Source organism: Nymphaea colorata, chromosome 9 (genome assembly GCF_008831285.2).
Source record: "Nymphaea colorata isolate Beijing-Zhang1983 chromosome 9, ASM883128v2, whole genome shotgun sequence".
Lineage (NCBI taxonomy): Eukaryota > Viridiplantae > Streptophyta > Magnoliopsida > Nymphaeales > Nymphaeaceae > Nymphaea > Nymphaea colorata.
This window is the reverse complement of record NC_045146.1, coordinates 16,005,630-16,020,226: the sequence shown is the minus strand read 5'-3', so window position 1 is coordinate 16,020,226 and position 14,597 is coordinate 16,005,630. Positions and strand designations below refer to the sequence as shown.

The window sequence follows — 14,597 nt, the reverse complement described above, 5'->3', positions numbered from 1 at the left end:
TTATAAAAGGAAGGTTTAAAAGTTTGCTTCCACTATGTCACTTCACGCTGAGCTGCTAACTAAAAATTAAGAATCACATGTAGAGAAAGGGTAAAAAAGAAGAAATGTTCTTACCAGCTAAAACTGAGATAACCGAGAAGAAGGTCGTTCCTCGGGTTAAAACGAAAATATAGGTACCTAAAATGAAATGTCCGGACTCTTAATAGTCCCCGGCGCCCACAACCTGACGCAACCCCAGAGGAGGGAGCGGGAAGGGTAATTTCGTCCATTAAAGGAAATGCCATCTTGTCCGTCACTTTCCTCCATCGGCGAATATACGAGATGACAAGCGCCACCTCCGTTGGAGAAAATTTTTTATGTACTGTCGGCGAATAATGAGATGACACTTTCCCTTCATTTGAATAAGAATATACATATATATGCACAATGTAGACTATACATACATACATATAAAACAGAGAAAAAAAAAGTGAACGATGTCTTGATGGCAATCTAACAAACGATTGTTCATATCAAACACATAAATGATTAAAAGAAAAACAAAAACAATGAAAAAAAAAATTCATGAATAACGAAAACTCTTATTACTTTTTCCTTCTTATTAGAAAGAGCTGCGTAACTTTAAAAAGTTAGAATCACTAATTAATTTTTTTGAGATATATATACATATACATGGAGTTTAGCCATTTTCCTAGGGAAGTGAAACCCCGTCATTCTTCTTATTTTTTTTCTTAACTGTTTATCATGATAGATCAAACGCCTTTCGTTAAATAGCTGCATAATTTTTAAAAGTAAGACTCACCAGTTAACTTTTTGATATATATATGTAATATATATATATATAAAAGCAACTCTAGAATTTCTCTATTTTCCTCATAAGTAAAAGGAGAAAGGTGAGTCCCTGTCAAAAAAAGGATAAAGGGGAGGCTCCCATTCTGTGTTCATTTTCTCTTCTTCTCTCATATGCTTTTCCTCTTCTCTGGCCTTCTCTAACTCTCGCAGATGAGGCATCTGGCCTTTTCTAGCTCTCGCAGCATTAGATTTGTTTTATGAGGCGATCATATTGTTATAGTGGACTGCCTCCGTCCATAGATCACGCTATATATACAATTATTTTTAATTATTTTTACATATTCCTTTCTTTTTCATATATATATATATATATATATATATTATAACCTATTTATAAGTAATCCAACAAAACTATAAAATCGATAAATTCACGGATGCGGCTCAAACATTTTTTATTTTTATAAGAGAGGTTAGGACCAACTTGATTTATGTTCAACTTTCTCCTGAAGATGCGCTACTATGCACCAGAATTAGTTTCAACCAAATAGATGACAGTTCAATTCGATTTGGTGGCTAACACATCAGTACCACATGCATGTCGGTTTTAAACTATATTTTAAGAAAATGACATAATTTTAAATGTAAATATATGTATATTGGATATAAGTCATCTAATAACCTTGATTCATGACGGCAATTTACAAATAGCCACAAACAACGGCATTTTTCAAAGAAAAAAAAGAAGGACAAATTGCATTTAATTTTAAAATAACTTTTTGCTTAAAGAACATTACGAATTATTAAATAAGTTGGTTCAGTGACTGATAAAACCAAATCATATAGTTCTCATATTTAATTACTTTATATATATATATATCATTATTCATTGTACAAAAATATTTTTGACAAAAGTTGATATTTTTTATTGTATGAAAGAGTTTTTGGATTTGCCAAATGACGCGCAAGGATAAGACCCACGATTCCAGGTCATTCGGACTGAGCTATCCTTTTTACATAAATGAAATCAAATGGGGACTGGTGTCGTCTAGGATAAAGACAAACCTTGATTTCCTTCAACTTGCCATGGTGATCGACGGTGGTGTTTTTTTTTGTCGACCGTCTCTAAAGTTAGTTCCGTGTTTGGTTAAAAGACTTGTACCAATTTCTTGCACGTCATTGAAAATCTGCACTTTGCAAAATAATTACTCTCACATGCGTGTTTGTTTGCGACTTCTGCGGTGGAGAAAAATGTACGTTTGAGACACTCCATCAAACTAAAACAAACATGCCTGGGAATGTCAATAATTAACCCTAAAGGGTGTGTTTGATAGCCTTTGATCTCATACACAACAAGTCTGCTTTACAAGATGTGCTACGAGATATCCCTTGTCGAAACAAACGGAAGATCTGGATTTTGAAAGCATGCTAGAGTTAAAGAGGCGTGGATTTGAGGTCAGTTTGTTTTGTGAGGGAAGAAAGTAAGGGTTGATCCTACCTCAACTTTATAAATATGAGATTATGAAGCGTCTCAAATCACCGCAGATCTCAGATCAATGCTAGCTAAATTAAACAAAAGCAATGAGTTTGTCAAGACATAAGCCCGGATGAGTATATAGAAAGCTAAAAGTTCAATATGATAAATGTGACACCTTATATAGTGCTTGGTGACTTTATAAGCTCCACATAAAGGGTATTTCAGATCAGCCTCCGATCTAAGATCCAAGGCCGATTTGAAAGCTACATTCGTTCTTGAGGATCTAGGAGCATGGATTTCATATTGACACTATCTATGCTATGAGAACCACCCTTATGAAGAGGCATGATGTTGACAAATGCCTCCTAAAAAGTAGTTTGGTGACATAAACATTTTGTAAGTGGTCTATGAATCTTCTCCAATTTTTAAGGCAAATTCATATCATGGAATATTCAAAAAGTGTTTGTACTGCCAAACAACCCTTACATATAGCGTTCAGTCCGGCACAACACACTTTCTCCGCTTAGGGTGTTTGATGGCTTGAAAGTTTTTTAGGCTACTGTGCTTACAAAGTTGCAACAGGTAAAATGTTTGAAGAAGTATGGTGGAAGGCCAAGAATCGCGCGCTTGTTTTCCTTACATTTTTATGAGAGCAATGTAGCTGGTAAACTTTTTACAAGAATTCTGCCCGCGTTTGATTTCAAGATATATGATCAAGTGGAAGGCTGAAATATCGTGTGGAGCTACCAAATGTGCACCTAGAGAGAAAATTGGTTCAAGATATATAATCCAACATTTCCAAAACAGTGACAGTCTTTCTTTTGAGGGCTTTGGTATCAGCAGGAAATACTGCATTTTCTGGAGCGCAATGTTCACAGCACTCCAGGGAACACAGCGTCCCTCTTTGGGATAAGAACATTGTCCACCTTTATACGGATTGTTGTTATTCGAAAATTAAAGAAAGGAAAAATAGCAGCAGTTAATGTGAATTTTTGCATGATAAATGTAACTCACTGGTTGATCGTCAGGTAAGCACAAATACAAGGTGTAAAAGATGCCAACAGTAGTTCTTCTCGGGGTAGTATGTTAATTTCTTATCAGCTTTATTTTATATTCATATTCATGGAGAGAGAGAGAGAGAGAGAGAGAGAGAGAGAGAGAGAGAGAGAGAGAGGAAAATAACATTAACATAAGTCCAACAAAAAATTGAACTTGAAAAAAGATTACATCTACAAATCAACTCTCAATTCTTGTATGAGGTTAAAGGTACCAGTAGTTCCCCATAGGTTACGGGAAATTAACCAAACGTCATACAAAATGGAGGAAGTCATGCGTTCAACTGAGACCGCCTCATTTCTATAAATAATATCATTTCTAGAGTTTCAGATGACCCACCAAAACGTAAAGAGCCAAATTCTCCAAATGGTGCGCCATTTCTTTTTGTTTCTCACTTTAGTTGGTCCATGAATCAGGTCCCGAATTGTGGATATGTTTGTGACTTCGATGGGTGGCATAGACCAAGTAAGTGCAAAAAGATCTTGCGACACTCGACAAAACCACACCAGGTGAGTGGTAGTTTCTTCGGCGCAACAACATAGAGGGCATCTACTCGCAAGGTGAAAACCAGACGTTTTGAGGTTATTCTGAGTTTGAACGTGGTCTAATAGAATGAGCCATGCAAGAGTTTTGGATCGTCGAGTAGGCCCTCCAGCCCAACGAAGATTATGAGGAAACCAGTTGACCCCGAAAAGTTGAAGCAAGCTATATGCATGATATATAGAGAAACGCCCTTCACTATCTCTAGCCCATGAATAAAAATGTTCTATGAAATGCGTCTTCGAATTGCACTTAATGAAGGTAGATATCCAAGACTTCATCAAATGAGATGCTCTTCATCTATTGGGGAAAGAAGAGAGACTATGCAAATTGTATTTGTGTCGCAAGGTCGTCGCACAAATTGAATTGGAGTCTTGGATGAATGCCCACCACTTTAAAATAAGAGAAATATTTCTCTTCCTGATATCTGGGACTCCTAAACCTCCACGAGCAGAAGGCTGAGTAACATATTCCCAAGCCACAAGATGTTTTTCTCTTTCCAGGTTTGTCCCACACCACAAAAATCTCTTGAGAATACTATTGACCTTGACAGGTAGGGAAAGCACTGATATAAAATAAGATGGCAAAGAGGAGAGCACATGCTTGATCATGGTTACCCGGCCAACTAGAGACAAATATCTCGATTTCCAAGAGTCCAGTCTATTATTAATATTATCTATGATTGGCAACCAAGAGGGTGTCTTGATTGCTTGAAGTTGAAGGAAAGACCCAAGTACTCGATAGGAAGATCCACAATTCGGCATTGAAAAATGTGAGAAGCCATAAACCTAGTATATGCATCAATATGAAACAAGGTAATAGACGTTTTACCTTCATTGATGTCAAGACCAGATGCCATAGAGAAGATACGAATAATGAGCAATGTTACCATCATCTGTTGGGGAGTTGCTTCTCCAAAAAGGATCAAGTCATCTGCATACTGAATAAAATTAGATGAGAGTCCATCCACATTGTTCGGGTTAAGCAACCCGCTTGCAACCGCCCTTTTAATCAAGACTGCTAAACCTTCTACTGCAATATTGAACAAGGCTGGAGATAAGGGGCAGCCTTGCCTAACTTCTCATTGTGGTATAAAGGAGGGCCCTCGACGTCCATTAACCACGAGAGATGCCACTGATTTAGTAAGCAACTCTTTGATCCAAGAGATGTACCGTCTACCAAAATTCATATACTCCAATACTTGCAGCAAATAAGTCCAGGATAAGCAATCAAAGGCTTTTTTTAAGTCAACATTGAGCATGAAGAAATGGCACTTTGACTTGTTCATAGAGTGAATAGTCTCAGAAGCCAAAATAAAAGCATGATGAATGTCTCTCCCCGGTATAAATGCAAACTGATCATGCGAAATTAATTGAGGGAGAAGTGGTCTAGTTCTTGCATCAATTACCTTAGCGATGATCCTTCTTAGAGCCCCCATTATGGAGATTGGACGAAAGTTTGAAATATTGTTGTCTGATCCATGCTTGGGAATAAGTGTAATTAAATACTTGTGCACATCTCGTGGAAGCAATGCATTCCGATGAAATTCTGTAAAAGCATTGCATACCTCTTCATCAACTATGTCCCAATGCCATTTAAAGAAGTCAATCGAAAAACCATATGGTCCAAGCGCCTTAAGCTTGGACATAGCGCTAATAGCTGAAAGAATTTTTGTGCGGGCAAATGGGATTTGCAAGGCTTGAGCTTGAGATGGAGGTAAAGTATGAAAGCCAGATGAACCAAGAATGCACATCTCAGAATCTTGTCGTGCATAGAGCTGCGTAAAAAAATTGGTTGCAGCCTCCACTAGCTCCTGTTGTTGATAAGTTATTCTGCAATGTGGAGAGAAGTAATACGAGAAACTCGATATCTTTCAGAAACAGACTGATGAAAGAAAGAATTGTTGTCGTTGCCCAGTGCCAACCAAGAAACACGTGACCTTTGCTTCCATCGAACCTCATCACGAGAACTCCAATCTGCAATTAAGCTGGAGAGCTCATTGATTCTATCGCTAATATGAGATTGCTCACTAGAAGAAGCTGGAGGAGTAACATCGAACAGGACGAAGAGATGATGCATGCCGACCACAATGAAAACAAATAAATCTCTTAGCAAAGTTTAAGGTTGCGCATGCCGAGCACCACCAATCGCCAGGTTTAGCAGCATGAATGCAACAACGCTTCAAAACAAAATGAAACGATGATTGCCATGGCGGCGAAGCTGACTCCCATCCTTCTCTCGGATGGAGAAAGAAATAAGGGGGTTTAAGGGACGCGATGACCCCGTAATAAGATAACACCTCACGACGAATCCCACGAACAAAAACATGAACATCTACTGCTTTTAAAGCTCCCTTGCAAAACACATGGACGTAGAAATCCCAAGACTGCTGAAGAAACCGTCTGACAGCCAAAAAGGCAACTGGATCGGAAGCCCCCATGTCCTTAGCGTTGATGCCAGGCCCCAAGCATTCAGATCAACTGTTAGTTTGTGCAATGCATTCTTGTTGATAGAAGGAGAGCTAGAAGCATAAATCCCCCAGAAACGGTCAGTGCTGCGACGTCAAAATCTTCCGGACATGACAATGGTGGTGGAGGTCGCCAGAGAGAGAGATTGTGTGTGTCATGGAGAGAGAGAGAGAGAGAGTCGTATCTTTTACCCTTGTTATATGCGTCATGTTGGTGCACAAATGCCAAGGTTAATGTCTAAAATACATTTAATTTAATTGAAAAAGAAAACTTTTTGTAAAGGCAAAATTGAAAATAAAAAAAGTGAAAAAGATAATAAAGGACATTTCTTTTTAGTAAATTTTCAAAATGCCCTCGTAACTTCCTCTCTCATATCTTGGGTGGATGAATCCTGCAATCCATTTTTATTTTGGGCATTTTGCATTTTACCTACTTTTAATTATCTTTCACCAATAAAATCACACGGACAAATGAAAAAAAAAAAAATCCTAAATGCTCACACAAGTATCAATTTTTAAAAGGGCGTTAAATAAAAGTTTAGGGGTGGGGAAGATCGTAAGTGCTAAATGAGTACATAGTCGGACATGAGTAATCTAGTTTTCAACAGGCAGCAATTGAGGCATTTGGTTTTATCGAATTAACTGCATCATTATTGCTCCCAACACAAAGATAAGTGGAGCCATGAATTTTTGACGGAACTATAGTTTCAAAATTTTAACAGAAGATCAAGATATAATTTTCCAAAATCTTTTTATATAACGTTAAGTGAAAATGCTTAAACATTTGCATGTATACATTTTTTTTTTTTAATTTTGAAGGCCCCTGCCGGCCCCCTGGCTTCACCTGAGTAATCTAAAGATTAAAAGGAAAAAAGAAAAAACCTATCTTTCAGGTACATTTCTCCCACTGCCTTCTTTTCTTTTGGTCTTCTACATTTCTTCCACTACCAAAACTGAGTTTGGCTAAGCCTACTTAATCAATGGGCCGGCCTAAGAGTGAGCTCCATTTAGGCCCATAATAGACAGTCTGGCGTGTACCAGCTGGTTAATGAGCAAGGTAGACTTGGTTGAGTACTTAGCCCTAATGGTTCAGTACCAAGTCCCGTTAACATCTATAATTGAAATTGGATTACCAACGATCAAGATTTGAGCAAGGCACCGAGATAATACGACTCTGTTTAATTTGATTTGGATGTAATTAAAGCAAGTTGCAAATATCAAAACTACGATCAACTAGTAGGTTTTTCATCTAACTGGACATCTTAAGCCCATTCAATCGGCTCAAGAGTCAAGCTCGTTGCCTGTATGTGGTACTTCAGATTAGTTGGACCCATCGCCCACTTCAACTGATTCAGTTGGCTCGGTGCCTTTTTTTTAAGTCTGAGCTCGGGCCAGGTATTGGGTATCCGCCAGGTATCCGGCCCAATGCCCAGGCTTAATAGTGCATCATTTGGCCTTTGTCAACAGGTTTCTATCAATCCTTTGAGCCTTTTTGAGACCTAAAATGAAGCTTTTCTTATGCTTAATCTTAGGCAAAAGGTCAAGAAAGATATGATCTAAATCAAGTTTTCCTGTCTCAAGAGGTATAGTACAACCGAGCAACAAGACAGTTCACATTCAAGGGATTTGAAGTTCAAATCTCATGGCCACCATGATGTTTTGGTGGTAAGCACAACACTCGAGTTAAATGATGTATCGTAAGTCCACCCAGGCCTTTAAGCAAACCAAAACCTTGCAAACATAAGGGTATGATTATTGAGGGTTTTACGTCATTTGTGGAACTGTTTGCCAACAGTAACAGTTTGTGTTACTATTCTACAAAACTCTCTCAATGACTAAGGTAAAGTCATGGAATGTTATAGTGTTTTATGAATTTGTTCCAATCTTTTGAAACAATAAAAATTTGTTCATGCTACCAAACAGTCTCTATGAAAATCAACAGAACTCTAGGCAATATGGCTTGATTTTTTGATATAAATATGGGGATGGACCAATTGGGGCGCGCTACGGCTGTCGTAGGGCCAACCGTGGTTCAAATTAAATCCTAAAGATGTTGAAATTTATGAAACCTAAAGCGATATGTACTCCTATAGTTTAATGGCATTAAAAAACGAAGTCAGGAAGACGTCCGGCACGAATTCACCATACGTACATCGACCCTAAGCCACAGATCGATCACTTGACCCATGCTTCCACCAAGGAGCCGAGCCCACTAGAACCACTTGTCGAGTTGCATTACATCACCCTCCCACCGCGTTCACATTTGTTCTCAAAGTGGAGCTCATGAGCTATATCTAATGCTTGATAGCAGGTTTTATGAGAGTGATGGTGCCCAAAAGTACAAAAAAACCCCTTATCTAACACAAAAGATAGAACCATTGAATGTTAAAAAGTCCCCAAAATGGGGAAATTAAACATCACATTTTTAAAAAAAAAAAAAAAAACTCATATCGAAACTGGTTATATTTACAGGAGTATTAATGTTCAAAAGACCCATAATTAAGTAAAAAATGAAATTTTTTAGAAGGATAAAAAGGAGTTATGTATGATAAAGGGTAGAAGTCTAAAATATACATTCATTTATAAGAAAATTAAAATATCTCATTCAATGTATATTTGATGTGGGCACATCCTTGAGATTTTGAATTAACTTATAAACAAAACTCTGCAAACCTGTATCCATACGATATAACATATGGACGAGAAGCCAGTACGATATGTACCGGACAATATTTGCGACGACCATCAGAACTCTCGCCTCCGGTGCCTCTCCGAACAGTTCCCGGTCAGCCATACATCTTGTCAAAACTGCAGCAAAAAGTACCGGAGGTTGGAGAGAATCAACAAGGAAACTTAATGAAGGGGGCAGAGTTGTCAATGGAGCGAGGCAGATGATCCATGTCTTCGTCCATTTCACGTTTGTTGGGAACAGGTACAGTCCGCATGCAACCGAAGTTAATAGGTTCATGGATGGAACCCGATGCATCAACATCACCACTGTGTCATCCAAGGTTGGACGGTGGCTGGGATTTAAATGCTTCGCCACGCACAGTTTACTGTACCCGAACCTCGTTCTTCTGATCCACCACCAAACTCTGGTTTGAAATCGAACGAAGAGATTCAAAGCGGGAGATGATTAGAGAAGAAACTAATGAAATGAGAGGAAGAAATATTGTACAGGATCAAAATAATAAGAGCAGTAAGAGAAAGATTGGAGACTGAATGCTGGAGAACAATGCATACATCCCAAATACAGATTTCATTAGCTTCTTCTTCTTCTTCGAGGTAGTTTTTGATTTACATTCTTCATTTTCAAGGATTTAGCTTCCAACCCTCAAAGTAATTGTTTTATTCCTCTGAAATTTCAAACAGTTAACTACCTCTGTTCTGTTTGCCACTGATATTTTCCACACTTCATTACAATTGTACATTCTACCACCAACTTCTTAATTAGCCCCTGAACTCTCTCTCTCTCTCTCTCGCAAACCCTTTGTCCTTATAAGAAGCTGTTTTTTTACATTTTTTATCATTTTTATCGCGTTACAAGGGGTTTATTCATAAATAGGTTTTAGTCTTTTACGTTGTGTTTGTTAGATACGTGGTGATCTTAGATCACCTAGGATCTTATATCCATATATTTAATGTCGGACTCTCAAACCAACCTTAAATCCATTATTTTTAACATGCAAAATGAATTTAAAATCTATGTTACTGAGAATCTACTAAAACGCACCTTTTAATGTATAAGATCTGAGACTATCAAATCCAACCTTGCGATGGCACAGCTGTTGAGGCCGCAGCATACAATCAACTTGGGTATTGAGAGTGATGCCAATGTGAACAGAACTACACATTACAATCAACCCTCTCAGACCAACCCTCTTGGGTTCATAATCCATGAGAATACGATGTCAACATAAGCCCCACTCCTTATGTGTCTTGCACATGTATGTATTTATTCAATGGGACCATTTGGGTCTCTTCAGAAACAGAAAAGCGCAGGACTACGCTTTCCCTCCATAAAGTCAGGGGAAGACTGCGTCATGAAAGAGACTATGGATCTCTCTCTATATGTGAAGATGACAGGCAAAGAAAATGGAGAGAGGAATGGAAGATGGAAGAAAGACTGTGACTTTGCATGGATGAGTACTATGTGGACATCAAGCTGCCAGGCAGTGCCACCATGGGGATCAGCTCGGCCCTTTTCTTTTTTAATGGCCCTTCCTTTATGAGCTCTATAGGTGCATTCTAGCTTATTGTGTTTTTGAGGAGAAACTACCATTAGTTCGAACACTTGGGACATCGTTCTAGCAACTTTACTATTAACACAGATCCAGATGGGCTATTGCCTGCATTAGAGAGGGAGACAGCCATAGCAGATTAAGAGAAGAAGCTTCAGCTTTGTATGTGACTGATTTGATGAACGAATTAGTCCCTGATCGATGGTTTACTTACAGAATCTTGTTTACAATGATCTACTTAAACAAACACTCTGAAAGCGATTGCTTGCTATTTTTTGAAAGCCAATTTAATTACTTGATGCATAGTTTATCAGAAGAAGGCCGATCGGTTCTCTATCTTCAGAACCCTTTACCGTGTCCCTTTGCCAGCTTGGCTTGACCTTCAGATATCACTTCCAAAATCCTTTTGATTCACTGGTAACTGTGAGTTGCACACTCCTAGTGAATAGAAGGCCACAGGTTACAGTTGCTGTTGGAGAAGAATAGGTAAAGCGATAAGCCAAGTCATATGTAGTATATTGAGGTGGGCACTTGTGGGTTGTGATATGACAGATAACTAGACCCATTCCTTCCAAGGGGCTAGTCTCAATCAATCTTTTCCAGAGTTCCATGTTCAGCAGGTAAAACTTAGCAGTTCTTCTGCAAATGAAAGAAAAAATAAACGAAAAGGAGATCTAAGGAGAGAAGATGGTGTATTTTCAGATTCGTCTAAGCTTGTTAACTTACCCTTCCGTTTCTGCAACACACAGATTTAATTTACTGCTTACAATTCATCAACTCAGTCCAATCTGAATCTCATCGTATCTGGACTTGTCGGCTGATACGACTCTTCCACGACGAAGACGAATAGTATCATGCATTTGGAATGAATATCGACTTTCACCATCGTTGCAGAGTAAAGATTTGACACATGCAGAAGTACAGATCTGCAAAAGTGTTTTACATGATGAAACAGTATGCAAAAGGTTACCAGATGCTGCAGTACTGTAGGTCTATTAATTAGAAAACGAGACTTCATTCCTCAGGAACCAATTAACATCTACTGCCGTGAAATCATCGGTTGCTGGGGGGAAATTTTCCGGGTGGTGGGAAACTGCTCAGAAAATGTTTCCAACAGAAGACTCGTGAAACTTAGACAAAAGTAAGTGCATATATATAATGGTGTTCACGTATGCAAACCAGTTAACCTTCGTAAGAACTAGAATATAATGGAACCAAAGGATGGAACTCGCAAAGCGAAGCAATGTCACGGAGAAGAAAAGAGGACCGAGCGAGAAGAAAGGGAACGACGAAAGGATAAGAAGTAAAAAAAAAAAAATGTTGGCCCGTCGAAGGAAGAAGCACTTAGTCAGTCAGAGAGATGAAAGATGCCAAATGTGCAAAATCTCTCTCTCTCTCTCTCTCGTTCGTATTCAATGCATATGGGAACCCAGATCTCAGAAAGCTCCAACTCATACAGAGCTGCAAACAATAATTACGGAAAGTCCAAGAGAGAGAGAAGTAACCTGTGTCCGTTAGCCTGTCTTATATTAAAAAAAAATTGAAAAATCAGCCGCTGCAGGAAGATACATCACTGAGACTTCACAGAGAAGAGAGAGAGAGAGAGAGAGTCTGCGCCGTGTATCGACTGACTGAACATAGAACAAATCAAAGAGCTTCCATTAAAATCCATTCAATGTAACAGTCTAATGCAACAATTCCTGCAGTCTCAAAAGATTCTCTCTCTCTCTCTCTCTCTCTCTCTCTCTCTCGGAGAGCATACGAATAAACAGTTGATGAATAATTCTTATCATGTAAAACAAATTTCTTCTTTATTGATATTATCCACAACAATACATATAAGAGGAAAAAAGAAAAAGCGTATATAATCGCCTAGCAACAGGAAGAAAATAAAGGCATCTTTAAGAATATGATTGCTATGATGCTATCCATACTCCCCATTGAACCTTTCATCCTACAACCGACACAAAGGAGAAAAAAAGAAAAAATAACAAGAGAACGAGATAGAAGAAAACAAAAGGAATTTAGAAGAGTAGGGCAAAAGCAGACAAGGTAACATGCGTACGCATTGAGAAATTCCTACTTCCACCTTCTTTTCCTTTCCCACGAACTGTCATACTTTTCTGCTTTCTTTCTTCTTCATTTGCTTCTCTGGCTCATGTTTCAGTACCATTTGGTTGCATTCCTTTCTAACTTCTAAGGCAATGAACTGTAATGGTGCAAATCAGACCATGAATTCTCAAAAACCCATTCGTTTGTTGCCTCCCTTGGTTGACAAAAGTCCTGAGCATTGCCTCTCCTGTTGCTGCTGAAACTGCAAACTCCATCAGCTTTTATGCTGTTGGGCATTTGAAGGCAGATTTGTGCTTGTTGTTGATCAAACCCTTGATGGGAATCAACCCCTGAAACACCCATATCCGTACTTATCCCCTTGTAGTCTCCCCCTCCCAGAAGCATGGCCAGCCTCTGCTGCTGCAGCTTCCAATGGAGATCTGCATTGATTGTGCTCAATGACTCAATGGAAGCTGCCATGCTACTATGAGTATTCTGTTGACTGCTCGTCTCACCAAATCCACTGCTAGAATACCCACATAGCCCAATACCCTCGCCATTTCTTACTGCACCAGATAGAGGGTAGCCATAACCAGAAGAATTGACAGTAGCAGCTGCGCTGGAAGAGGCAGAAAAAGAGAAAAAGTGGTTCGTAGCAGCCGGTTGAAGCCTAGAGAAAGGCGACCCACCGACATGAAAATCCAAGGAAGCAGAAGGAGAAGATGGTAGACAATGGAGCAGCTTAAGAGTGCTGCTTGAGACTAGGTCTGTCGGCGTTATCATTGACGTTATAGGGGAGGTGATGCCACCGCCACCACCAGCAGCACCATGATACTTCTTTCCGTCGTCCTCGCTGAGGCTTCTCTGGGAGGAGGAGGAAGAGACCTTGTTGCCGCTCCTCTTGTTCTTTCGGCAGCCTCCTCCTATGGGGACGTTCCTGAGAGCGCCGCCTTTGGTCCAGTAGCGCCTGCAGGTCTTGCAGAAGTGCCTGGGCTGGGCGAGGCTGTAATTGTTGTAGTAGCAGAACTTGGTGTTCAGAGAGTCGCAGCGTGGGCATCGCAGGGCCTCCTCCGGCGGCCGCAGCGGCCCAACCTTCTTCTCCCCCGCCTGCTGCTTCACCATGGCTACGCCACCTTCTTGCATGTCTTCTTCCTCCTCCTAAAAAGCACAAGAGACGGTGTTGCTAGAGCACATGACTTTCTTCATCATTGAAATCAAAACCCAGTCCTGATCTCAATCAGGAGACGATTTGAGACTTTTCAGTGATACCCAATTGAAGAACTACTAAGGCGTTCCTTTACGGGGAGATAAGAGAGAGAGGTCGACCAGATTTCTCAATCTGGAGACGATTTGAGACTTTTTTTAGTGATACCCAATTGACGAACTAAGGCGTTCCTTTATGGGGGAGATAAGAAAGAGAGAGAAGAGAGAGAAGTCACAGGCTACAAGAAAGGAAAGGAGGTAAACGAAGGAGTGGATGTGATGGATGATGCTTTCATGGGTGAGAGGATGACAGAAGACACGGTGGTCAGAATCTTGTGTGTGGGGGCAGTGCAGGCTGCCGCTTCTGCTGCTGTGGCTGCTGTGTCTGCTGTTGTGTGTTGCCGATCAGAGCGGCAGCACACACACACAGAGCCACCAGGCAGAGCCTCCGGTCTGCTGTTGCTGCCGCTGCTCCTGTACTACTAGTGCGCTCCTCTCAATGCTTCCACACAGTCCCTATAAATGCTTCTAGACTGTCCCTATAAAGACCCCCCATCCTCTGGCACGTGCGAGCTCACACACCAACAGAGAGAGACAGAGACACTTAGACTCGTTAAGCACATACAGACCCCCTGAAATAACCCTTCCTCTCTCTCTCTCTCTCTCTCTGTCCAAGAACATGAATTGTCTAGATCACCCTCAGTTTATGCGCTTGTGAGGGCAAGTGCATACTATGGAGCTTGAGCAGTATCTGCCTGCGCTTTCGAAAAAT

General features: G+C 39.9%; 1 protein-coding gene across 1 annotated transcript; it reads right to left on the bottom strand.

Moving 5' to 3' along the window:
• Nucleotides 1–12,364: 12,364 nt before the first annotated feature.
• LOC116260140 (dof zinc finger protein DOF5.3-like) lies at nt 12,365–14,381 on the bottom strand. Its single transcript, XM_031638241.2, has one exon. It carries the CDS (start codon nt 13,763–13,765, stop codon nt 12,767–12,769), a length of 999 nt encoding a protein of 332 aa, XP_031494101.1. The 5' UTR covers nt 13,766–14,381; the 3' UTR covers nt 12,365–12,766.
• Nucleotides 14,382–14,597: the final 216 nt, after the last annotated feature.